This window comes from Porcisia hertigi, chromosome 36, assembly GCF_017918235.1.
Source record: "Porcisia hertigi strain C119 chromosome 36, whole genome shotgun sequence".
In the NCBI taxonomy this organism is placed as follows: domain Eukaryota; phylum Euglenozoa; class Kinetoplastea; order Trypanosomatida; family Trypanosomatidae; genus Porcisia; species Porcisia hertigi.
The window spans coordinates 3,530,978-3,556,859 of record NC_090595.1 but is presented as its reverse complement, the minus strand read 5'-3'; the positions used below and the strand labels follow the sequence as shown (position 1 = coordinate 3,556,859).

At 55.3% G+C, this 25,882-nt stretch overlaps 6 protein-coding genes across 6 annotated transcripts; all 6 read left to right on the top strand.

Moving 5' to 3' along the window:
- Nucleotides 1-758: 758 nt before the first annotated feature.
- JKF63_00910 (uncharacterized protein) lies at nucleotides 759-1,772 on the top strand (the record flags this gene model as incomplete). Its single annotated transcript, XM_067896959.1, has 1 exon — nucleotides 759-1,772. The coding sequence occupies one exon, from the start codon at nucleotides 759-761 to the stop codon at nucleotides 1,770-1,772; it is 1,014 nt and encodes a 337-aa protein (XP_067753116.1).
- Nucleotides 1,773-5,144: 3,372 nt separating this feature from the next.
- Nucleotides 5,145-6,047, top strand: JKF63_00909 (uncharacterized protein; the record flags this gene model as incomplete). Its single annotated transcript, XM_067896958.1, has 1 exon — nucleotides 5,145-6,047. One exon carries the CDS (start codon nucleotides 5,145-5,147, stop codon nucleotides 6,045-6,047), a length of 903 nt encoding a protein of 300 aa, XP_067753115.1.
- A 3,615-nt stretch (nucleotides 6,048-9,662) lies between these two features.
- JKF63_00908 (uncharacterized protein) lies at nucleotides 9,663-11,882 on the top strand (the record flags this gene model as incomplete). Its single annotated transcript, XM_067896957.1, has 1 exon — nucleotides 9,663-11,882. The coding sequence occupies one exon, from the start codon at nucleotides 9,663-9,665 to the stop codon at nucleotides 11,880-11,882; it is 2,220 nt and encodes a 739-aa protein (XP_067753114.1).
- Nucleotides 11,883-12,867: 985 nt separating this feature from the next.
- JKF63_00907 (uncharacterized protein) lies at nucleotides 12,868-13,404 on the top strand (the record flags this gene model as incomplete). The annotated part of the gene is made up of 1 exon (XM_067896956.1): nucleotides 12,868-13,404. One exon carries the CDS (start codon nucleotides 12,868-12,870, stop codon nucleotides 13,402-13,404), a length of 537 nt encoding a protein of 178 aa, XP_067753113.1.
- Nucleotides 13,405-15,406: 2,002 nt separating this feature from the next.
- On the top strand, nucleotides 15,407-19,567 carry JKF63_00906 (uncharacterized protein; the record flags this gene model as incomplete). The annotated part of the gene is made up of 1 exon (XM_067896955.1): nucleotides 15,407-19,567. One exon carries the CDS (start codon nucleotides 15,407-15,409, stop codon nucleotides 19,565-19,567), a length of 4,161 nt encoding a protein of 1,386 aa, XP_067753112.1.
- Nucleotides 19,568-21,403: 1,836 nt separating this feature from the next.
- On the top strand, nucleotides 21,404-25,168 carry JKF63_00905 (uncharacterized protein; the record flags this gene model as incomplete). Its single annotated transcript, XM_067896954.1, has 1 exon — nucleotides 21,404-25,168. The coding sequence occupies one exon, from the start codon at nucleotides 21,404-21,406 to the stop codon at nucleotides 25,166-25,168; it is 3,765 nt and encodes a 1,254-aa protein (XP_067753111.1).
- Nucleotides 25,169-25,882: the final 714 nt, after the last annotated feature.

Genomic DNA, 25,882 nt, shown 5'->3' with positions numbered 1-25,882 from the left:
TACATTCAAACTACAATAAAAAAGAGAGGGGGTTAAAGCACAAATATATATATATATATATTTATATACAAAGGACGCACACCCACCAATTCACATTGCAGTAGCAACAGGAGCTTGAACCAGCAAAGTTTCTATTGGCGTTGCCTCTGCCACTGACGCTGCTGAAGGTCTCCCCATTCAGACGCAGACTCGTTTGCGGCGCCATTTACATATATCACCTTTTCAGATTTATTTTCGTGTGTTTTTATTTTGTACAATTCCCCGACTCCTCAAATTTGCGTTTCTTTCCTTTGATTTTTTCTCCTCCGCTCATTTGTGCGTGTGTGCGTGCGTTTCGTTGTTCTTGGTGTCCTCGCCCCCCCCCCTCCGGCGACTAGTTGTGTGCCACCATCAGTTCTAGACTGGAAAAGAAAGACGCTAGCGCCGCTGTGCCAGCAGCCATTGGTGTCAGACTATTGTACTCGATTCAGAGTACGCTTTCTCAGAGGACAGCGGAGACGCTGTTATATACATCGTCAACTTTTGTGCGTCAGCTTAGCACATTGGTGCGGTGATACGAAAAATTCACGCGAACAGCGCCATTGGCTTGATCAACTATACAATCTTTTTTTTTTGTGCTTGCGCTTCTCTCTCTTCGGGGTGTGTGGTACTTTTCGGGTGAATAGAAAAGTTGTGTTTGTTGTACCTCCCCTCCCCTCCCCTCCCCTCCGCTCCCCCCCTTCTTTACAAGGACTGTTAGTCCGACGCCAGAAAAAAAAATGGGCGTGGACTACTACAAGGTGCTCGGTGTGAGCCGAAGCGCCAAACCGAATGAGATCAAGAAGGCGTATCATCAACTCGCTCTCAAGTATCATCCAGACAAAAACGCTGACAATCGTGAGTTCGCGGAGCGGAAATTCAAAGAGGTGAGCGAGGCCTACGATGTGCTTAGCGATGAAAAGAAGAAGAAAATTTACGACCTCTACGGTGAAGAGGGCTTGAAGGGCGGCCTCCCTGACGATGGCGGCGCCAGTATGGGTGGCGCAGGCATGCACACGGGCGGTGCTCATGGCACCACGTATCATTTTTCCAACACAGACGCTTTCAAGATCTTCAATCAATTCTTCGGCACCTCTGACCCATTTGCCGGTGGAGATGCCTTCGGTGGCGGCGGTCCGGGTCTCCATCGTATTTTCCGCGGGTTCGGCGGCCCGGAGGGGTTCGCCACAGGCTTTGGAACTCCACAGTCGTCTCCAACATACGAGGTGCCACCGGTGGAGTACACATTTGCTTGCACGCTGGAGGAGATCTACACAGGCTGCACAAAGAAGTTCTGCGTTTCTCGCAACATGCCATCCGGGACGGAGAAGAAGACTTTCGAGGTGAAGGTGCTTCCCGGGTACAAGAAGGGCACAAAGATTCGCTTTGAGCGCGAAGGCGGGCTGGTGGAGGGGTATCCGCCCAATGTACTCGCCGACATGGTCTTTATATTGGACGAGCGGCCACATCCGCGGTTTGAGCGCCAAGGCACGGATCTCATGACCACCTTGCACATTAACCTCAAACAGGCTCTGTTGGGCAGCACCGTGTCCGTGAAGGGCATCGACGGCCAGATGGTCTCCTTGCCTCTCACCGGCGTCAGCAAAAATGGTCGGAAAATGCGCGTGTCTGGGTTTGGCATGCCTGATCGAAAGACAAACCGCAACGGTGATCTGTTTGTGACAATTGCAGTTGACTTTCCCGAATCGCTGACCGAAGACACCAAACGCTTGATAGAGAAGTGTACATTTTAGTCTGTTTGCGGTGGTTCGTCTGGCAAGTTTTTGAGGGGGGGGGGGAGGAGGGCGGTGAGTCAGACTGCAGACAGTGCCGGTCACTTGTCGTGATTTCACCGGCTTTACGCTTCTGGGCTCGACGACTCCGTGGTGCGGCTTTCATCCTTGGCCTCTACAGCCTCCTCAGAGTGTTAACCTGGCGAGTGGCGTCGTGTGATACTCAGGCAACCTTTTTTTTTGTATGCGTCCAACTTGTTGGTAGCGCGGAGTGCGCTCGCCTGCCCCCTCTTCTCGCAGGTATCTGCGCCTCTTTCCTTTTATATCCCAGATTCCTTTTCATCTTCTGAGGGGTGAAGCAACAAAAAAAAGGGAAAAACGTCGGCATCGAACCTTGCCGCGAAAAGGCCCCGATATTGGAAAAAAAGGAAAGGCCCACCCCTCCCCCTCCCCTTCCACCCGAAGCACACACACACACACACACACACACGTATATATATATTTATCATGAACCTCTGTCTTTTTTACCGTTTTTGTTTCTTCCTCCCTTTTCTCAGGGTCTGCGCGATGGCAATGAGCGCATGTAAAAAAACAACAAAAGGCGACACCGACAACAAAAAAGAAGGAAATGACACAAGGATCCCAAAATATATATAACTCACACTCACAACCTCATCGCCTTCGTTAGATGGTACAAAGGGAGGACGCCTCGTGCGCATCACAAGCGCACACATTGCGTTCGTTCACCGATGCACACGGCGCCTCGTGTGCATATATATGGGACGTTCTATTTCTCTGCCCGCCGCAACATTTTCAACGGTGCGCACGGTCATGTTGTCCTAATTTTCATGCCCATTGCGCGTACCTGATGCTGCACTGTGACCATTCTCTCCCCCCCCCCTCCCGCCCGACTCCCTCTCTGACACACACACACACACACACTCACCAAGACGCTTGCGCAGGTCAAATTACGTCGTGCTTTCTCACTTACCTACCCATTTTGAGCTCTGTGCCCCTCTATTCCCCTATCTCCCTCCCTCCAAACACCTCTCTTCACCGCTACTCCATTGCAGGTGTACGGGGTGCCACGAGGCAGCCACGCCTGAGTCTGCAGTACCTGCAATATCTACTCCTTCTGAGCCTCTGAAAATTGCACTTGATCACATGAGTGGAGGACGCGGCGGCCTGCGCCAACGGCTTTGACAGGCCGGTATGTGAGACCCCCTCCCTTCCCCTCCTCTAGCGGTATAAATGAAACAAAGTTGCTGTGGGAGGAGCGGATGGTAGCCAACTCTGCTGTATTTGCTTGAGCACGTGACGCTGCTGCTGGCACTTCACCTCGGCGCGCGGAAAAAAAAGGCTGGCGGTGAACCGCATGCACGCGATCAGTCAGCCGGATGAAGCAGAGCTACATGCGAGCACTTACAGACGAGTTATAGGAAGCCCGTTCCATTTAGTTATGCACTGCAAACTGGAGCGCAAATTCGTTCGAGGGAATCCTGAGGGCTGTGTGGCTGTGGTGTGAATCTGGCATGGCCAGAGGAAGAAGTAGATGAACGTGTAGACGCTTGGGCTCAGCGCTGCGAGGTGTCCTGTAGGGCGGTCGCTGGGTTTACTCATTACTGAGCTAGTGTATTCGCGTAATCGATTGATGCCATCGGAGCTCTCGCAGCTCATTGTGGTCATCCGCCCAAAAGCTGTGCGATTGCGTTGTAATACAGTGCATCCGTAGGGCTAACATGTGAAGCCCATCCTGATCAAGTCGAAGATGTCGAGGGATGTGGGGCTACCTCTTAGAGGTGAGGGAGCTGCTTTTCAAGGTGACCGATGAGTTTGCGACCACGCACTACCCGCACAAGTACCTGAAACTGGGCTAACTGCAAAATAAGGGCCGAGTCCCTTCATCTATCGTGCGCTAGCGCCCAGGCGCATACTGACCGCGCACCCAAGCGACCAGTAGCGACAGTAGTGCAGCGTGCTTCGGCGTCTTACCCTGTGCCACTTCTTCTCTTAGTCGTCCTCCCTTGCCTCCCCCCGCCCTCTCCCCGCTGGCTGCGGCGGTGCGAGGCCACTCGCAGTTGTAACGCGCGTGAAACTGTTCCACATTCGTTCGCCCCTCGCTCGTTCCAAAAAAAAAAACACTCATGTCAAACCACACAAAATCCACGCCCGACTTTGTTGCTCCCACGTCTCTTGTAACGCGCCCCCTGTCTCGCGTTGATGTTGCTGCCTAGCGAATGGCGGGCTACTGCTCCCGTCAAAATTTTCTCCTGCTGTGCCGCCGATCTGAATTGGAAGACTGTCTCTTGTTTTGATACATGCCTGTGGAAATATAGTCGAGTAAGGGACCACCAAATCAACGGGTACCCCAGCCCGTTAGAAGTGCAATGCGGCTCGTCTCGCTCTCTCACTTCCTCACTCGCCTTTCTTTTTCTGCTCTCTCTCTCTTTTTTGTCGCTTCCGCGGCGGGCGGCTGAGGTGCGGCGTCTTTACAGGTAAATATCTACGAGTGTAAGGAGCAGCGCACATTTGTCTTTTAAACCTTCAGTTTCTTACATTCAATCTTTCGGATCACTGAACCGCTGTCGCCCATTTGGTGCACAACGTTACTCCCAGGGCTCGACGCTACGTCGCCGTTCATCGTGGGCGCTCTCCAAGTAACGTTGTTAAAGTGCAGCACCCTTCACTGAGCCCCGTCACACATCGAAAATTCGCTTTGGCTCCTTGCCCCCCTTTTTCACTTGTCTTTGCTCTCGTTTGTGCGTTGCGCCGCAGTTTTGAACGGTGCGCTTGGGCCACTCATTTGTAGGAACTGTCTTCATTGTTTCCCTCTTTCTTTTTCTCTTTCTCTCCAGGAGGAGAAAGGGGGGGGTGGCCATCCGTGTGTTTTTTTCTTGACCCCGTGTGCACACGCCTCAGAATCCGGTTAGTTGGCTAAACAGACTGTGGATTCCCTCACAACCTCCACACATCTATCATAGAGACACCTCAGCACGTCTTTGTCTGAAGCAACGGCCCCCAGAGGACTCGTTTGTTCGAAGACACTCGTTCCGACAGCCGAGTCATCCTTTCGCACTCTTGTCATTTCCTCTGTTTTGTCTTGACTTTGGTGCTCTCCCTCTGCATAGTGTGAAACCGACCCGCCTCCTTGGGACCTCATACGTGCGCCATTTTGAACGAAGGGCCACACCTACTCTCGACTCCCCCCCCCTTCCTTCCCCCCCCCCCGCCGCCTTGTACATCGACCAGGAAGGTGTTTTTGCGCTGCGGTTTAGCCAAGTCAGTTCGCCGAAGTACACCACAGTGCACCCCTTCCACCATTCCACGTATTGCCCGCGCAATTTTGGGGTGTTGTTGTATGCCGCGCAGCCACCACTGTGGAATCATAAAGCGATGCTAGACTACGGGGAGGAGAGCATCAAAGTCATCGTAGTCGGCGATGGCAACGTTGGTAAGACATGTATGTTGCGCCGCTTTGTGAAGGGCGATTTTATCGAACACTACCGAAAAACCATCGGTGCTGAATTTTTGGAGAAGGATGTCTTTCTTCGGTCCTCAAACTCTACAGTGAAGCTCATGCTCTGGGACACCGCGGGGCAAGAGGTCTTTAACGCACTGACACAGGCCTACTACCGCGGCGCCGGTGCCGCCATCTTGACATTTAGCGCTGTTGATCGCGACAGTTTCATGAACGTCGCCGGGTGGAAGCAGCGGGTAGAGTCTGTATGTGGCTTGATAACCATGGTGTTGTGTCAAACAAAGTTCGATCTCTCACATGAAGCTGTTATAACAAATGAGGAGGCAGAGCAGCTCGCTGCCCAGCTCGAGTTGCCGCTGTTCCGCGTTTCATCAAAAGACGACTTTAATGTGACGCAGCTGTTTGAGTTCACGGCACAGCAGTGTGTAGAGAACGCGGCTCAGGACAACAGGGACGAAGGACGAGAGGACATCCAGAGCTCAGGTCACTTGGAAAAAGAAGAGGATCCGACTCCAGTGGCGTCGGCTGCAACGGAGTCGTCGATGATCCTGGGCAAAGATCTGGGCAGCGCTGGCGCACATGCTGCCGAGGTGCCTTACACGGGAGCGGCGTCTCCCTCTTCTTTCACGGCAGTAGGTAGATCGGGTGCAAGCCGCGAAGGTTGTGTCGAAAAGACTATCAGTACTGCTGGCAAATCCAATAGCGGACGCGGCAGAGAGAGAGGGAGGCCATCTAGCTCCACTAGGAAGGTGACGCTGACGGAGCCGGGGACGCAGGCACGCCATGAAAAGAGGCGCTTCAAGTGCTTTCTGTACTAGGTTGACTATTGCTTCACCCCTTTTCGCGTTATGCTCATGTCTCTCCTCACTCTTTTCTTTCTCCTTGCAATGAAGCATAATGAAAAACGCGCAAGCATTGCTTATTTCAGTGTGCGCCCTCGAAGTGATGCGCGTAAGGACCTCCCCCCCCCTTCCCCCCTCCCCCTCCCCCTCATCTTTGCGTGCATGTGTGCCTTGTGCTGTTGTTCGTGGGTTTCTCATACGGTGCAACTTTTTTTTTTGTTTCGCGTCTCCCTTCATCGCCTTCCCTCCCCTCCCCTCCCCTAACCTCCACTGTCTTTGAAGAGCGCTGCCACTTTTTTTTTTTCCTACCGCTGTGTCGCCATCCACTGCGTCTTTACGCCTTCTTCAAATTTCGTTGTTATTTGTTGCTGTTGGAATTGTGGGCCTCCATTTTTGTTTAAAAAGGGTTAGCCCCCCCCCCCTTTATTGCTGTTTCATTGTCGACGTCGTTCGTTCGCTTCGATTGGTTTGGCTTCCATTGATTCGAAGTCGTCTCTTAGCCGACCCAACGACAGGAGTGTGTATTTATCCCCGCGTTTACACCACCGCAGCGTCCAGTCGTCCAGTCGTGCAATGTGCTCGGTATACCCTACCCAAACCTCGCGGTGCCCCTCGAGACTCCAAATGCGGCGCACCTCACTCTGTGATCCTGCAAGCAGTCATTCGACTCTGAACATCCCAGACGCGCTGCATCGGCTTCCCCCCGTTGGGTGTTTCGCGATGCCTCTCCTGTGACCCACTCAGGGGCGACGAGTCACGGGCTCTCTGGGAGCAGGAGCTCGCGGGCAAGCCGCCCAAGACCCCACACCCTCACCCCTATGGCGTCGACGGAAAGGGCAACAAGACTGTCAGCGTCCCAGCGGACAACGTCGTTCTGCAGCAGATCGCGAGGTGTACGAATACGGGCAGTATGCGCACGCACTGTAATGCGCAGCTGGCATAGTGCGTCACATCCACGAAAACCATCCAGAGGCCGGGTAACCAGGAGTGGTGTACAAAACAAAAAAAAGGCGCGAAGAGATTCACACCGATCAACCCTGACGTACATGGGCGCGATGCATGACAAGAGTACCTCCACTTACACCACGGCTCCTCCCCAGGCCCCAGTCTGGACAGTCCCTATACTATATTGTGGCGCGCACTGCCCTGAAGCGATTCGGCGGGTAACATGGCACACACATGCCGACTGCAGGGCCTGGGAGTTCACCTGTAACGAATCTGGCCGACCCCCTTTTGGAGTTCACAGCGCACGCGCCTATACCTTTACCCCCTCCCCTTGGCCTACCAGCCACATGACAGACACCACCGCTTGTGCGCTCGAGGAGGACCCTGAGCGCGGACCCGCTCCGATGAAGCCACGTAGTCTTACCCGACATGGTTTCACACTCAGCGCGCAGGACGTAGCCCAGGAAGGAATACTAGAGGACAAGAAGAGCCCATTAGACGCATGACTCGACTCAAAGGCAGAAAGTGGGGAGGGCTACTTCCAAGAGAGCCAGAGCTTAGCCGCCGTGATGCAAAGGTATGGGCAATTGCTGCCGCCTAGGCATCTCTCTTGGCCTCTTCGTGATGCAGAAGATTCATGCAAAAAAAGAGACAAACAAAAATATTGCTTTACTCGGAGTAATTTGACGTGCTCGTCTTCTCACAGCCATGGAAATCTCTGCGCTCTGCCGCGTCGCCGTTTTGGCCTTTGTCGGCTTCCCCGCCGTCTTGTACGCTGTCTGTAATCACTTGATGTGTTCCACCTCCCCGATATCTCCTCCATGGTTGGGGAGACCGTTGCTTTATTTTTTTTTGCTGTGTGCGTCTCTGCTTTTTTTCACCGTCGGTTACCTTTAATTGGTGGTGCTGGGCGTAGTCGCGCTGTTTTACCCCCCCCCTCGTCTGCTACTCTTTTTTCCTACGCCTGTCCTTGTATCAATACTGGCGGTGAGTGAATACTGATTCTCTTAGATTTTCATTGTTCTTTCCCTCGGCAGCATCCTCGACCCGCCTCGCATGCGAGTCCGCCTTTCGGTACTTTCTCCCCCCACCCTCTCCCATTCGTCCGAGATCGTCTCGCTGGGTGTCGGGCGATGTATACGGCTGTTTTTTTGGTTCTCTTTTTTTCTGCAGCGTAACATGAAGGGAAAGCACTACAGCGGGGGGGGAAGTAACGCCAATTCTGATATATGTACACACACATATGTATTTATATATATATATATATGTTTCTGTAAAAATGTGAGTGTATATATATATCCCTAACGACCCCCCTCGACAAACTTTCACTCTTCGACGCCTTTCGTGTCCGAATCGCTGTCTTTGTTGCGTTTTCTTCCACCCTTTCGCCATCTCCCGCTTCAGGTCTCGTTGGTTCTCTCTCTGGCTCTCTGTAAGAGTTTCTATCTCGTGTTCGTCGTGTTAGTTGGACTCCCGTCTATTGACGTACTTATCTGCAATAAACCTACGCAATATTTAGCTCTTCCCCTCTTCAACTTTGTTTTACGAGGGTGTATGTGAGGGTCTGTGTCTTTTGCATGCATTTGTACGTGAGTGTGCTCAGCAACAGCGCCTTGAGCCCACACAAGAGCAGAGCCACCCTAAAATAACAAAAAGAACGGGGGAAAATGAATAGACACACACACACACAGGTGCACGTACACGCATACACACATACGCACTTACAGCAGAGCGTATCATGGACAGACTTCGTGTCTCCCTCATAGCAGTGACAATGGTGTACTGGGGTACGGGGTCGCAAAACGTTCACAGGAGAGGTTGTGGTTTAAATGGTTGTGTGGTGTGACCATCGGTTTCGAAGATGTGTCTTCCAGCTACTGCGAAGAGCGGTGGACTTGTAGTAGTGTGAAGGCTATCCTATCCCTTCCGAGCAGCTGCTCTCTTCTACACGGAGAGTGCAATGTGCTTCCACTCGGTCGAGCCCTTTGCACGATGCGACGTATCCTTCTCTCTTCTAGATATGATGTTATATCGTTGTCACTGCCTTTCAACTCAAACCTTGTGCTCACCGCTTTACCCTCGTATCCCATAATTTGCATCCCTACGGATCCCCGGTGCATGTTTTTTCTCAACGTGTTGGGCGGCGTGTTAGGCTGATCAATGTTGCGCAACTTTAACGACTCATCTATTGGGTTTCTCCCTGTGTCGACTCTTTGACCCCACCCTCTCAATAGGGTCATGTCACTCACCGAACCCTAAAGGACACCCGTCTCCTTTCTAGCCTGCTTTCGGTACCCCCCCTCCCCCTCCCCCTCCCCACCCTGCACACACACACACACACACACACACACACACCACGCACAAGCATTTCATTACTTACCTATAGCATCTTTTGCGTCGCCATCATCTCCCCGCCGCTTCCACTTTCTTTCGGGGTTTGTATTTGTGCTCTTGGCCACAATTTTTGGATCGTTGATTTCGTGTTTTGGCTGCGCTCCGTGTCTTGTCACTCGCCGTCGACCACCTCCCCCGTTTCCTGCACTTGAGGTTAGCTGATCATCTCTCTTCTTTCGCCCCTCCCCCTCCCCCTCCCCCCGTTTTTCAAACACGGCCCGTTGCCGCGGTCTTGCCCACACTTTGTGGATCATGTCATTTCTGGGTTACATACAGTCGTATTTGGGGCCTTCTCATCCTTCACCCAAGGGCACTTCCAGAGGCGGCAGTGATGCGTCAGCCCAGAGGTTGGGTAGCGGAGTGTGGCCTCTCTCACCTCAGGTGCAGGAGGAGATGAAAAAGGGAACACGTTACAACATGAAGGTTGTGTTGCGTGGTACCCGCGCCACAGGTAAGAGCACTTTGCTGGCACGGCTTAGCGGTCATCCACTCCCGACGCGGTACACCCCGTCTACTGAGCTCATCGCTTCAACGATGCGATTGCAAGGGGAACAATGTGCCCCGCACGAGGGCACGAAGGTAGACATATGGGAGGTGATCGAGGAGGGCCGCCAGAGATCTGCCTCGACCTTTTCGGCGAACACCGGCTCCAAAACGGCGTTACACATCCCGACGGCACAGCTACACGAGGCCCTACGTGTGGCGGCTGATGCACGGTCTCTGAACGTGTATGATGGATGCCATCTCGTCATTTTCATGATAGACCCTTCTCAACGTAGCTCATGGGAGTACGCGAAGCAAGAAACGTTGCAGGTGCCACCCACAACCTGCGTCTTGTACGCCCTAAACTTTTCTGATTTGGCACCTCTCATCGGCGCTGGCGTTGCTGTCACACTAGATGAGGTGCAATCTTGGTGCGGCCGTGTGCGTCGCGCCACGACAACTACAATGCTCCGCATGCTTGAGGGGCGCCAGGCACCACCTGAGTTCTCGGTACGCCCCATGACAGCGGTGCTGAGCGCCGAGACCGGTGCAGGGATCCTTGGCGTCGTGCGAGCTCTGCACGTGGCTAGCACACTGGTGCGCATCGCCGCAGAGGAGTTTCGCGTGCAGGAACTCTTAGGGCTCCTAGCGCGTCAGCAGGCCGTGTCTATTGCTGGTGGCGATGCAACGCCCGCTCCACCACCTGGCATCGAATCTGTAGGAGGCGACCTTGCCGATCAATTACGAGTGCACGGGGGTCCGCTGCCTCACGAGGTGCTGGCAAGCGAGCCTCGCACCTTGACATCATCCCCACCCCCGCTTAGTAACCATTCTGAAACACCCGCTTTCGGGACCGCGAGTCAGAGCTCAAGGAGAGATGCTGAACCGACGTTGTGCGGCCCCGCCGTGACGACAAGAGAGACGAAGTCACAAACAATGCCAACGCCACAGAGAGGATCTGGAGGCCTGCGAATGCAGCACCACTCAAGCGCCCCGGCGTGCACCGTTGGCAATTGGGCTTCTTCCACCAATGGAGATGGAAAATCTACGCAACTAAGTCAGGCTTCGCTCAACCGCTCGACCAAAGACGCAGAGGCTATGAGGCTTTTCCTAGGCAACAGCGACACTGGCGAATCTCGTGAGTCTTCACTCTGCTCGTCCAAGTCGTCCTCTGCCTCTGGTGCCGCTAGCGACGGCTGCCGCGCTCCTGCAAAGTGTCGCACTGGTGCGCATCTGTCCAATGTCTCCAATGCCCTCCCACGAGCCGTGAGTTTGACTCGTGAAAGTCAGACAGCAAACTGCTCTGGTGCTCCCCGTGCGAGCACAAACGGCTCTGGTTTTGCACTCCCACCCCTTTCTGAGGAGGTGCCATCTCGGCTGCTCGCCACCCCCCAGGTGATGGGACCGCCAGCAGAGGAGTGTGTAAACACTTGGGTTAGCGACATGGTTCAAGACATGAGTGGCCCTCTTGACAGCTTCTTTGGCGAGGAGGAGGAGGAGGAAGACGAGCCGCGTAGCACAGCTTCCGAGTGTAGCCCTGCAACACCATCTTCCAGTTCGCAAAAGTTAGGACCCCCTGGTTTACGAACTGCCCCACTGCTGGGAACGCGGCGCGTGGTTCGGAGGGCAGGCATGCACTCGTCTTTTCCCACCACAGCACCCACCCCTGAATTTGACGCCGATGTAGCCACCATCCTCGCGCAGATGACAGCAGCTCTTACGGCAGATGTGCCTGCCCTGACAGCAGACGCTGGGTCTGACGATGCCGTGGTGCAACGCGCTGGAGAACTCGGCTCAGCAAAGAATGAGGCATCACCCCGGAAGGGAAAGGCGAAGTGTCGCCACACAGCACTCGATAGCCGGGACAGTCGTGGGTACCACCGCCACCGGAAGAGGCACCTTGATGCAGCTAAGGGGAACACGATGCCTCCGGCGGCGGAGGTATCGGATGAGGTGGTGAGTGGCAGTTTTGACTTGAATGTTGTGTAGTCACGCGGCTGCCGTGACAGAGAGGTGATTTCAACGCGGCAAACATGGAGGGGGGAAGGGTGCACCCGCCACGCTAGAGACACAGCGAAGAGTTTCCTCTCATGAGATTCTTGTTGGCTCTTTCTGTGCATGCTTTTTCGTTTTCATGAGCCTCACGCTCGATCTTCTCTCTTCCTCTTCATCCGTGCGTGGAGGCCGAGTGGGAGCGGCGCGCAGGGAGAGGGAAACGCGTGCAAAAGGGAGCTCGATGGAGAATCGTGCCGAGAGTCACGTTTGGTATTAAGGCCACACACTGACACGCTCGCAATCACAGCGCGCCTCTTTTCTAAATTAGGCATTCGTATGTGTGGCGGCGTGCGCCTGCTGCTCTAAGTTTGATGAGGACGTTGTCGGCGTTGTTTCTTTTATTTGGTGGTGTGGTGTAGGGAGACTCTCGATTCGCGACGCTTGCGTCGCCCCTCTCCCCCTTAAGCGCACAAGATCCACACTCACGACAACGGCTGAGGTGACCGGAGTACACACATTTTCTGCTGCTCTGCTGGGCAGGTGAGCAGGTCACCTCCTGCACTTCGCTTCATCATGCAGTTTTTCTCTCTTCCCTGATGTTGCATTTCTAGTTGTGCTCCCACTAGCCTCTTGCAGAAGTTCGTGTGTCGATCCGGTCCCAGAGGCGGAATGCGCAGGGGGGATACTCACTCCCCCTTTTTTTATTTCCTCCTTCCAGTACTCTCGTCTGCACTCTTCCCACCTCTCTAATCTGTGTGGGGGCAAAGGCTGTCGCTTCACAAAACTGACGCCTTGCTTATCATCTATCTTCAGCATCAAAAGGGCAAAACTCGTATTCGGTCAGAAGGGGGTTTAGCGGGGGAGGGGAGAGAGAGGGGCGAAGGCAAGGCAGGAAGGAGGAGGAGGAGGAAGAGTGAAGTACTGCCTTTTGCACCAACGCGTACAACGCTCATGCAATCAGCGGACAGGGAAGGCAGTAATGGGCATCTTAGACGTCTTGATGCGTATCCGCCCCAGCAGTAATCCCGCTGGCATTTTAATTTTAGGTCTCGACAACGCTGGCAAAACGAGTATTCTGCGCCAGCTGTGTGACGAGGATGTCTCTCAGGTGGTGTCCACGCAGGGATTCCAGATCAAGAAACTCATCATCAGCGGGGTCAAGCTTAACGTGTGGGATATGGGAGGTCAGCGCGCGGCCCGCTATTACTGGCGGCAGTATTTCAAAGAGGTCGATGTTATCATCTACGTTGTGGATGCCGCCGATCACCAGCGCATCCTTGAGGCACGCCTTGGGCTGCAGCACCTTCTCGAGGAAGAGAAGGTGGCCGGGGTGCCTATACTCATTTTTGCAAACAAGCAGGATTTTCTCGGTGCACTCTCGGTGGAGGAGGTCACTGTGGCACTTAATCTGACGGATTTGCGAGACCGGCGCTGGCACATTCAGGGCTGCTCAGCCAAAACAAGTGAGGGGTTGGATGAGGGCATCAGTTGGGCTGTGAAGCAGGTGAAGAAATGACTAGCGATTTCTGTATTGCCTGCCTTGCCTCACTTCTTCTTGTGCACACACTCTCTATCCTTTCTTTGCACCCTCTCTTCTGCTTTACTCTGGTCATTATGTTTTTTTTTATTTCCAGGTAGGGGATGCGGTGCGGCGCCCTCTAGTCTTGGCGATGGGATGTGCAATCGATTCCACCATGTTCCCTCCCTCTGTGTTTTTCAGCGTCTGTAGGGAGAGGGGTGGGGGTGGGGGGTGGGGAGGGCGACAATGACGTGTTAGTTTATGCGCTCTGTCCATTCCTTTTTTCCCTGTCGTTTTGCTTTTCTCCGTGTTTTTCAGATTGACTGAGGGTTTCACCCGTCTTTTATTCCGTCCGTGTGTGTGTCTGTGAGCGTGTGTCTCTCTTTCTGCGTGCGCGTGCATCGGTGTTTCATCTACACATATGTATTCCCTCCACTCTTGTCACCACTCTTCGTTGTTTTTCCCCCTTGCGTGTGTGTCTCCCTTGTTGGATGTATTTTGTTTTTCTGTTTGGCGAGGACGCACTCTAACGTCAAGCAGTGATATGCTGATGTTAGTTGAGTGTGAGAGGCACGAATCTGGAGAGAGGACGGACAGAGGGAGAGAGGGAGGGAGGGGGGGGGGAGGCTGGAAGTATTCGCTTTTTGCGCAAGGAAACCAATCATACACTCTTGGCTTTTGCTTTTCAAAGCTTGTGTTTTGATGTCAGGGCGTACGGGGTTCCGCCACCGTCCCTCTCTCCACACGTTTGACGTCCACATGCAACCCCATACTTGTTCGTCTAAAAGACCTTTCTACGAGAGTTGACCCTTTTCAACGACCACACCTACTCCACTAACCCTCATCATGAACATCAGCTCCTTCTGTAACGTGTGTATCTGTGTGAGTTTGTCGCCTGTCTCTTTGTGCGCAGATTTTCTGCCGCGCACCACCCCCCCGCAGTGATTTGCGCTCCTGCAGCGTTGCGGAAAATAAAATTGAAGGCGCGCCTCCCTACTTTGCTGCTCAGAAAAAAAGTTGAAAGCGATAACTTTTTAAACGACACCATGTACCTAGACGTCTGCACAGACAATGACGCACCGTCAAAGAAGAGGCGTGCATGCGGACTGCGCGTCTCGTTTCTTTGATATTACTGTCGGCAGGTTACTGATCCTCGGGCATAGGATTTTTTTCTTCGGTGTGTGTGTGTGTGTGCTCGTCTGTCTTCGCGCTTTGCACGCGTCTGCCCAAGTGTCCAATCCTTTCGGAGACTCAACTTTGAAATGCCAAACTGTCACGTACGTTAGGTAGGCGATATTGTAGTGACCCCCTTCCTCTCATCTGCCGGAGTTCTACCCGCAAATGGGGCTCATTTGTACTCTTCCGCTTCTATTCGTTTTGCTCATCACTTGACACAGTCAAGGCGTCCGTCTTTGACACCCCCTCCCTCGGTTTCTTCCATTTACTTCACACCAGAACAATCGAAACGTGCGCACTGTTCTCCTATTTTCCCCCGCGCACGTTTCTGACTTGCCTGACTCGTCCCTGTTCACTTGGGCAGCGCCGGCGCACATTTCTTGAAAAATAATCCCCAGTTTAGATCTCATGCATACATCCTACCCTCATCGTTCACTTACACTCACCCCACCCACTAACTCTCCCCCTTGTTTCTCCTCCCTACACGAGTCCAGCATCGCCGTGACAGTATAGACGATCCGTATCGTTTTCTTTATCTCCCTCCCCACTTTCTCCGCAAGAACTGGCTCGTCCAACGACATCGGTGACAACTAGCCCCCCCCCCTTTGTATAGAGAAGGCGTACGGCTTTATTCTCACCATTTTATTTTCAGCGTCTCAGAGGGGTACCGTAGGGACGGCAACACAAACACGCGAAGGGGCTCGGCACTTCCACATTTTTCACCCGCTTTTTTTTTTTACAGGACCCGACCTCTTCATTCTCTCTCCCTTCCTTCTCCCCTCCAATCCCCCGTTTCGATGGTGCGTTATCTGACGCCATATCGATGACATCACAGTACCACTTTTGCCCCACGGACACATGCGAGGAGAGCATCTACGCTCGCTCTCCCCTCACGGCAGATGAGGAGGCACTGCAGTTCTTGCCTGGTAGTCGCTTCCTCAATACAGCGGAGTTTAAGAGCACTTACCTCGGCACGGGCGTCAACAGCGAACCGCCGACGACTCTGACCAAGACTCATTCGCGTGCCTTGCCTCATGACGCCTATGCGAGGCCCGGGCACTCATCCGCACCATCGACACGGCGCGTTGCCGGGGGCACGCGTATCGGCTCATTTCCCCACGTCATCCATGTTTTGCACAGACCCGCCACCACTGTTGCTGTGGGCTCCCGTGGCAAAAGCGGTCTCCGAGGGGCAGCACGCCAGCTGCGGTTACTGTACGGCACTGCAGTTGACAGCACACGTCCACCAGCCGTGTCTGAGACTCACACGCCTCCGTCGCCACAACCCTCGTCGACAAAGTCTGCTGCGGATGAGAAAATGCGACACGGCTTCGAAATGGTGACCAACGAAGCCTCACAAGTTGCAATGCCTGCGACGCCACGCTTAGCGCACACTCCGCTACCGCATCGACTGCGCTCGCGCGTGCGCTCCGCTAGCTGTGCTTCGTTGCCCGCACGGAGGACAGAGTCGGGATCAGTGTCACTTCTTCAGGGTCAGTTGCGTACAGAGGATGCATGGTTTGCCTTGACGCGCGAGCTGGCCGATAAGAAATGCGAGGTGCTTAGCCTTCAAAGGCAGCTGCGCCATGCACACGTCCTCTTGCGCTCTCTGCACGGTGTCCCAGAGACCATGGTCGACAGGTACAGTGAGGCCAATGATGCGAATGCAGCCGGTGCCGCGGTTGACACAGCGGCGGCTGTGACCGCGTGTAGCCCGTCGAAGAGTGACGCAGCACCGGGGGTCGCTACTTCTGCCAGGCAGGCCTGTCGGAAAGAGTACTGGCAGCACCGCGCGTACTTTTTGATGAAACAGAACGAGGAGCTCCGGGCGGAGGTGGACCGGTTGCGTCGTGACACGCGTGGCAGCAGAGCGCGCGTTTTGCTGGAGGAACTCGAGGCGGTGCGTGGCGAGCTAAGCCGATATTCGAGACAGGCAGGTGCCACGGCTGGGTCGTTGGCTTTTGGCAATGGGCGACCACCCAAAAGCAGTGGCCAAGAGGCTGATTCACACACCTCTCAGTGCGACGGAGGGGTAATGATAACTGGGCCTGTGGCACCGTGCCGCGTGTTGGAGAGGAGTGCGTCACCGCCGTCATTCGCGCTTGCAGTGGATGATGCGTTCCTCCGAAAGAAGGATGACACTATCCACGACCTAGGAGAGCGTCTCGGGCTTTTGGCCCAACAGTATCAGAAGACTGACGCGGCGCTCCTCACAACAACACGAAAACTAGAGGATCTGACGCGCCGCTACAGTGTCTTGCAGGTGGAGTGGAAGGCGCTGGTGCGACTGCCGCAGGAACTTGCTCGTGCACAGCGGGAGTTGGCTGATACCCAGGCACGCCTCCTTCACTCAGATCGAGAATTGGAGGCGTATCGTCAGGTGCTCGATACACAGTCTTCACCCGCCACGCTGCGCACCATAGTTGAGGAGCGCGATCGACTCGTCGAGCTACTGCGGAAGAGCCAGCAGAGTGAGGCAGTCCTGCACGACGAGATCAAAGTGGTACATCAGCAGACAGCGCGTTCGGTGGAGGGAAAGTATCAGGAGTTGTACGCAGAGGTGCACGCCATGGCGCGGGATCGCGAGGCGCAGCACGAGGAGACTATACAGAGGCTGCGGGGTCAACTGACTGTTCTTGTGCAGAAGCTGGAGGCCCAAAAAGAAGCATACGAGGCTCAGTTGGCCGAGAGTGCGGAGCGGCACCAGATTGAGTTGATAGAGAGGTTGCTTGAGTCGGTGAGTCAGCCGGAGACGGAGGTCGGGACTGCTGTCCTGCCTTCATTTACTTCACCTAGTGCTGTTACTTTACCGCGGCCAATGTTACGCGATGAACAGTCAGATGTGGCCGCTGAGCAATGCCCCTTGCCAGAGAATAGGCCAATACTGCCAGCACCAGCCAGTTTCAAGGCCTCTCTACCGCGTCCAAGCACAGAGGACTCGAAGGCGGGCTCAATGCGGCCGACATCCAGGTGGACCGAGAGTGCGCAGTTGTCTTCCAGCAAGGAAGGTGTTGCACCATCAACAACTGCGCGAGATAACGTCCCCTCCTTCACCGACAGAGGTGTGGGGGAGTCCGGGCTATCCTCCATGCCCGAGATGATCGACAAAGGCGACAGCGAGGACGATTTGACGTCACTTTCTTCCGTGTCGGCGCATACGCCAGGCAGCTCTACCGGCAGCTTGGCTGCTGCCTCCCTTACGGGTCAGCGTCGTCGTGAGCGTGAGTGCGACGTTGCGGTGCCTCAGGAGCTGGTTGACGGTCACGCCGCTGCTTTGACAGACATGGCCGTCCCATCGGATTCTATGAGCACAGCAGATGACTACAGTCACGACGATGCTGGCAAAGGTGAAGCAACTCCAGAGAAAAGCAGCGGACAAGATTCGAGCCCTGCCGTCACCGCTGCGCACTCTTCCCGATTGTCCACGTCTGATCTCGAAGGCACGCCCAGGCAGGAGCGGCCTGCCACCCTCACGACCAGCACCGCCTCAATGAACACCCACACCTCTGCAAATGATCTTCCCCCGTCACCGGTTGCTGTGGCAGCTCCAGTTTCCATTCTTATCAATCGCAACGTCATGTCTGGCCCCTTGCCTTCGTCCAATCTGCGAGCTGTGGTGCATACACCTGACGCAACCTTGCAACATCCAGGATTGACTGTCCACCCCGCCCATGCAGAGCAGACGCTTACCCCCAGCAGTGAAACCAGGAGCGGCAGCTCATTCACTTCTTCCTATTCTCACTCTTCTTCGTTTAAATCGACGTATTCCAGCAGCGGCGATGATGGGCAGAGCCCACTCGCCAACCTGAAGGGGAACGAGCCGAAAGCCATCTCTTTGCAGCGGGCGGAAGTGGCGGAGCCCAGCAGCTGCACTATCCCTGGCGCGCATGCGGTGGCCGAGGATGCCACGCGGCCGATGCAGCCTTCCCGCGATTCTGACGCGCTGTCGCCACTCCCCGCGTTTCCTTTGAGGCAGCCAGCAGGAAAGACGGAGGCAGCTGTCATGACTGCGCAGTCCACGGTGACGCCCCCGGCAAATGAATGTTGTTCTTCTGTTTCACTCGCGCGCTCTCCCGGCGCCACTGCGTCGCTGACTCTCCACAATCCTGCCAAGACGGTAATGCCCTCCGCCGCCTGTACACCAGTGGTGACCTCCGACTTGTACCCACCGCGCCCAACGAGCTCGTTTGCGTTGGCGAGGGTTACCCACGACGAGTTGAGCAGTGGAGGAGGGGGGGCAGGTCGAGACTTCTCAAGCTCCCTCACCCACAGCATCGAACACAACATAACTGCAGATCTCGTTCAGCAGTACTCTGGAAACGCCTCTTTCGATTTTGTGGGGCCACTGGCGGAGCGTCACCACATGGAGGAAATGCAAAAGACTTTTGAGCCACCTCTACAGTCGTTGACTAAAGGTTTGAACGTTGGCGGCAGCGTCACCGGTGTGGTGTCCACCCCTGAAGGCAACGCGCTTGGGATCATGATGGGTGGCGGGTCTACTGTGATGGGTACTGGGGCGGCTGGGCTGTGCAAGATCCCAACTCCATCGCCCGCTTCCGACGCTCTGCAGTCGAGCGGGGCCGTGGTTTCCCCAAGCGATCTGCGCCGCAACGAAAAGGAGGATGGAGGGGTGGCAACAGTAGACATTTTGCATGCCGATCAGACAGGTGAGGATAGGGCGTTGGAGGAGGACAGCGGTTTCAGTTCTGTGGAGTTACGCTACCAGGAGAATGGCAGCACAGCTTCGAGTTCACCTGCGGAGCGTCTCACTGCCCGGACACGTGAGGGAGAAGGGGTATCCTATGCAAGTGTATTTCCTGTCACCGGTATCACCACTGACATTGCTGCTGGCAAGAAACTTGAGGGTGCTTCACCGGCGAACAACACATTTCCAAGTGAGACCATGCAAAGCAATCTCCTAGAGGATAGCGACCACGCTGCCTCTTCTTCTCCCATGGCAATTACTTCACCTCGGGCATGCTGAGGCAACGTGATTCCAGTTCTCGAGAGAGGCACCCGCAACAGCAGCAAAAGCTGTCATTCGGCATCAGGTGTGTGTGTGTGTGTGTGTAAGTGTGGAGTGGGGGTGGGGTCGGGGGGAAGGGAGAGGGGCGTCGCGCTGCGGGAGATTTAGAGGCTATAGGGGCGTTGAATCCGCGGCGACTGTGGAGCGACCAAGCTCGTCACGGCAGCGCTGGAGAGACTCCGGTCTCGCGATTTGGTGACACCGAAGTTGAGCGCCCCGCGGCTTTCGCTGCTGTAATAATTTGCGTCTACTTTACCGAGATCACTGGTGCCAGCCCCTCCCACACGCGGTGCTGTCCTTCCCGCCGCCGCTAGCGCTTATTCCACACTTCTTTTTTCCGGTACGACGCTGCCGTCGCCTTCCGCATAGGTAATTCCGCCTTGACAACGCGAAATCCAGGCTAGCTCAGATCCACAGGGTGTCTCTAAAGCCCTGCCCCGTGTGTCACTCCTCCGAGGTGCTGCCCACGGTGTCTTCCTCACTCATTCAGCTGTGAATGAGAGAGGTTCTGGTGCTCAAAGGCATTTTCTATGCGCACATAATATATGTATATATATACTCCCTTCCCTTGAGCGGAGTGGTGTGTACATATAAGTTCACACAGCCACACCTCAACCTCTCCTCCCTTCTTTTCTGTGTACTGAAAAGGTGGGCACGCCTCGGCATGGACTCAAGGTAGGCTACACAGAGATAGATATACAACGATTAGATACACTGGATTGAGCCGAGGGCAGTGTGAGTGGCAGACGAATACGTGCTGAGCTTCTTGCGCGGGTGTGTGCGTGTGTGTGGCTAAGAAAGCCTCACCACCACCATCGCTATGAGCAATGCTTGATCGTCTCGCTGTTGTCACTACGCCCGCACCTGACAAGGTGCCCCCCCCCCTCCCTCCCTCCCTCCCGCCCAATCTCATCATATTCTGCTTTTTGTTTCCTTCACTCTTATTCGTCACAGGGATGTGATGCCATCCAGCACGTTTCGCGCCACTCCCCCCGCCTCCCCGCATTTCGCCTTGGAGTCAAATTTCCTCTCAAAGTTTAGCCCTCCCATCATTTCCCGTTTGCAGGGAAGCCAAGGATCGGCGGAGCCGTGTCACGCGCCCTCCTCCCCCGCCTCCCCCCGGCACCCCGTGAAGATATTCCCACTCACACTCAAACACTTTCACAGGATTACCTGTCATGAACATTGCAACATGAAAAGACGCTTACCCCCAATGGGGGGGGGGGGGGGAGAGAGAGATGTCTTGCGTAGGTTCGTCGGGAAGGGTAGATGTGGTATGCTGTGCTCTCAAATCCTCTCTTGTCTCCTCTCCACTGACCATGTGAAAAAAATATCTTTGGATTTTCTTCTTGCTTTTCAAACGTACATTTCTGCTTTCACTGTGGCGCGTTGGGTGCAATTTGAATGGGTGTTCAGTCAGCTGCCTCGGCTGTCATCGCAGAAGCCAAAGAAAAAAAAACGCGACACCCGCGGCTCCTGAGGGAAACCGAAAGCAACGTGCGCCTTTGAGAGGCGGTCGCATACTCACCCACTCACAGCCCCTCTGCTCTACCTTCCACACTCTCAGACTACGTCCGCTCTTCACTCTAGCTTTTCTCGAACGGTTTACAACGAGGAACACGAGCTCCACCACCGTAAGACTGCCAGGGCAGTCGTACAGTGTTCACTCTGCGTAGCTATCGGGGACCGCAGCACGAGGGCGGGTGCAGAACTAGAACAAAATATCAACAGCGCACTACGTGTGTACGATACAATCCGCGGCGAAGAGGGTAATACGGAGGTATATGGAACGCCATGTCCTCGTATCCAAAGCGACACACCGAGCTGACTTCATCGACGCCGCCCCTTTCCATACAAAAGGGCAGGGCTCTCGCCTGTATCGCTCCCTGCGGTGACGATGCAGCTGCAACCATCTGCGCCCACCTCATTGTGTACCACGGATTTAGTCGTCTCCATATCGCCCACGCCTTGGGACTTCCCTCGCTTGTTGTGGAGGAGTGTATAAGAAATGGCGTGTCTTCTGCGACGCTTCGAACCCAGCTGTGCAACTGGCTGTACGAGGTCTCCGCCTCGAACCCGGAGCAGAAGCTGCACGTGGCGGATGGACTCTTCAGACAGCTTCAAGAGGACTGCGCTGCTGACGAGCTCGAGCGGCAGCGCAACCAGCGCAATGGCGTTGTGTCGCCGTCTTTCGAGGACTCGTCTCCCTTCACCGCCCTCGATCCCGTTTCCCAGCAGCACTTCGCCCAGCTGCAGCACTCCGTGGGGCAGAGCTTCATCTCGATCCTGAACAACCCGGGTGAGCCGACCACGAATGTGGACTGGACCACGTGGCTGGGAGGAAAGCTCTATGCGGCTTTTGACTTCAATGGCCGAACGGGGGACCTTGAGGACGTGCTCGGTGCCTTCTCGGCTGCTCAGGCTGGGCCTGAGTCTTCTGCCTCCTTGCTTGCCGAGTATACGCCCAGTCAGTTCTTCAGTGGTTATGTAAACCTCATCTCCAAGGCCTACCAGATCAACCGAAGTGAGGGAATCGCAAACAATGCGACGGAGTGGCGGGATGACAGTGCGGAGGGGGCTGGGAACGACTCCACACACCATGGCCGTGCAGCGACAGTGGATGAGTGTCCGTGGCCCACAGGGGTGCCAACGTCATTTTTTCTCGCGTCTTACGATCCGGCCATTGAGATACATTGTTTGTCGGAGGCGGTGGGGGACTCCCTACCTGCCGCCACGCTGACCTCATCACCCGCCCCAGCAACCATACAGAGTAGCTCAGGAGCAGCGCCTGAATTGGGCACGTCAGGCGCCCGTGATTCCGTTCAGGGAGACACAACAGCGAGTGAGGTGGTGGATGTTAACACCTTTGCTGCTGAATACGAATATCTGGAGAGCCGCAACAAAGAACTGCGTGCGTGGGAGTCGGAGGTGGAAAGGTGTCTGCTGCAGCATGTCAAACACCGCTCCGAAGACTTTTTTGCTACCTCCTGCAAGTTCAGCTCGTTGAGCGGCGATGCTCGCAGCGTCTGGGCTGACGCTCGAGTGGCTCGTGAGGGCGGCATGCGCGCTGGTGAGCACTTCGTTGCTGACTACCTCCGCATTGGCACGCTGTACCGGCGACGACAGAACCTATTGCAACTACACAACACCGCCACCGCAGCGCAGCAGTTGTTGCGGCTGTTGGGGGATGTGGAGAACTGGGCAGCACTGCCCGAGCGTGACTTTGGCGAAGTTCTGACCATCACATCCGCGTTGCTGGAGATGGAGCTGGCAGTGCGCGGCGCTAAGGATGCAATGTCGAGTAGCGTGTGGAGGTCCTTGTTGCAGCTGAGGTGTCTCGCGGAAGTACCGAGACGTGTGAAGAAGGCCCGCAAGGACCTGGAGGGTGCTGTGCTTGAAGAGTACTGTCGCCTAATGCTGAGTGGCCTCGGCGAAAGCGAGACAGGCGAGCGCGTGGGGACGGTGTGTCAGAGCGTCACGCGGCTTGGTGTGCTGCACGCGGCAAACCATCTATACCTTGGGAAGATTGTTGAGCTGCTTCACGCCATGGCACAGGAGACGCTCGTCAGCCTCTTGATGAACACGGGCACACTGAATGATGCGAAGGCAAATGAACTTCTCGCCGTCGTTGCCAACACGGCTGCTGTTGCCTTGCCAGAGACTCGTCAGCGGTTATGTGCGTTTGTGGCACACCTCAATTATCAGGGATACCGGCAGGTGCTGCAGCAGTTTGTGGACGTACTCGTGGACTTCGTGACACACATATCCCAAAATTGGGGATTCCTCCTCACCGGAGGGCTGCGCACGGCGCTCGCCATGTACGATAACTGCAATGCCACGATAGAGACGGCGACGAAGGACTTGTTGGGGCGCGTGTGTGGTGAGGCGGAGACACTGATCGCCTCGTTGTTGGAAGAGTACGCGAAAGGGCCGCACCTGTCGTCCATGACGGAGGTGGCGCAGCTTGTGCGCGTCAGCGTGCAGTTTCCGATGCGCGTGACAAACGAAGTGGCTGGCCGACTGGTGTCTCTACTACGCGAGGGTCTCAAAGAGTACAGTGCATCCACCACTTCACTGGTGTCGTCTACGATGGGCAGCTCCACGTCATCGTTTGCCACAGATGGCTGGGAGCCGGCCAGTTTTGCTCTGTACCGTCCGACCAAGGTGATTGGCACCAGCGTCCAGCGACTTGCAAAGCGCTTTTTTCGCCATCAGCACAGCCTCAACCGGGAGAAGGTGACAATGGTCACGGCAGGGGAGACATGGACGGCCATAGAGGTGGTCCACGAGTCCATACAACAGCAGGTGGGGGACATGTGCACCTTGGAAGCGGCAGCGCTACAGGCGTTCCGACTGCGTTCGCTGAGAGTACTGTTCGCCTCGTGCGACGGCGACGGCGGCTTAAACCGGCGGGGCCTTTCAGCTAGCTCGCCTCGTGTGGCACCGGCTTCGAACGACGCGGGGGATCTGTTGAGCACCGGGGCCACGAAACTCTACGTGCGGGTGCGATGCAGTAGCGGGGATGCCGCCCTTGGCAACGGTGACGTGGCTCACGCTGCGGCGGAGGCGGCACAGACTGCTGATGTTGACGAAGTAGAAGGCCGTGTCATGCCAAACTCCCTTTTGGTGTTGGTGGATCTGTTGCACAGATATCATGAATACATTGCTCTTTTTCCATTTCTCGCCTTCGACGTCGTGACACGCATGAGCGATCTGCTCGACGAGTACGAGGGACAGACAGCTGCCATGGTGCTTGGTGCGCGGGCAGTGGAGCGAGGCACGCTTTCCACCATCACCACGCAGCACTTGTGCGTCGCTTCGCAGTGTGTTTCGTTTCTTATTGACTTCATCCCTGCTCTGCAAGCACACTTGGCTGCTGCCATTCAAGGAAGTGCTATTGGTGGGTTGCTGCGTGGCCCGTCAGCGCACAATGAGCTGGCGGTGGCGAATGCGCTTGGCCTTGTCGGCTGGACTTCATCGCCACCAGCGCCGTCAGACTCCTCCTCACCAACCACCGCACCTGACACGAAGCTGTTCATCAAGAATGACTGGAACCGTATCGTGCAGAACTCCCTAGCGCACCGAAACGAGTTCTTTTCAAAAATGGGGTCCCTCGTATACCGCAAGGTGGATAGCCTGGGCCACCTCTCGATGCAGAAGGGTCGCTGGCCGCCGGGGGGTAACGAATGGGTAATGGCAATGCTCCGCGAAGTGGCACGGCTGATGCGTGTGTTGCGGCCGTTGCTTCCACCTCGGGACATGGACGGCGTGATAGTACCACTGCTCGGATCATTGAGTGTCATGCTGCGCCAGTGGACCGTGCAGGTACCAACCACAGCAGAGGATGACCATGCTGCAGCTGCATCGGATGTGATGCTCTTCACGGCCAACGTTGAGAAGTTCGGCTACGATGTACTCAAGTGCGCCGAGGTGGCATCCGTTTCTGCAGTGATGCAGCGCAGTCAGTCTTTTGCGCCGGTGTCGTCAGAGGAAGCGGTGCTGCTGTGGTTTTTGCCGCCCCCGCCAGGACAACCAGACCCTGCCTGCTCCCGCGACTAGGTAGAGCGGTGTTTTCTGTGCGCGGGGAGCAGCGCAGGACACATCAATGGTAGAGGAGGGCGACGCAAGCGACAGGAAGGGTAGCAGTGGTTGGGAGAGGGGGTGTAGGGGAGGGGGGGGCGCGCTTTATTTCCGCTTCCGGTATCGCAATTTCTTCGCGTACTCTTTCCTCCCTTTTACCTCTTATCGTTGCCCCTTTCATCTCAAGCGCAACAGACAGCTCTACAACGCGGCATCGCTTCTTGTTTCGGGTTCTGGCAAGAGGTGGTGGGGCGAGGCCCATAGCACTGAACTTTAGCTCTCGTCACCTCCCCCCCCCCCCCAAAAAAAAAAAATGAACAGGACACAAAAAACGGCTCATTGCAGAAAACATAAATCTCAATGTGGGGTTTTATTTTTCCTCGTGTCGTGGTGGTTGTGAGAACTACCGGGGTACGCATATGTGTGTATATACGTCGATCCGCGTCATTTGCACCAAACCCTTCGCTTGTTTTACTTTCCTGTGGCGCGCACTTAGTCTCAACTCGACATGTGTGTCTAAATATGTGCACCTCTCCCTGCCTGCCTCTGCTCCTCTTCAACTCCCCTTTCTGTGCTCCTCTCTATCTTGCCCGTGCCAATCGCGTTTCATACTGGTTGCGGCTCTCTCCTTTTTTTAGTCGAAGAGAAAAGCATACACCGACGCGTTGCGCCTCATTTGTGTGTGTGTGTGTG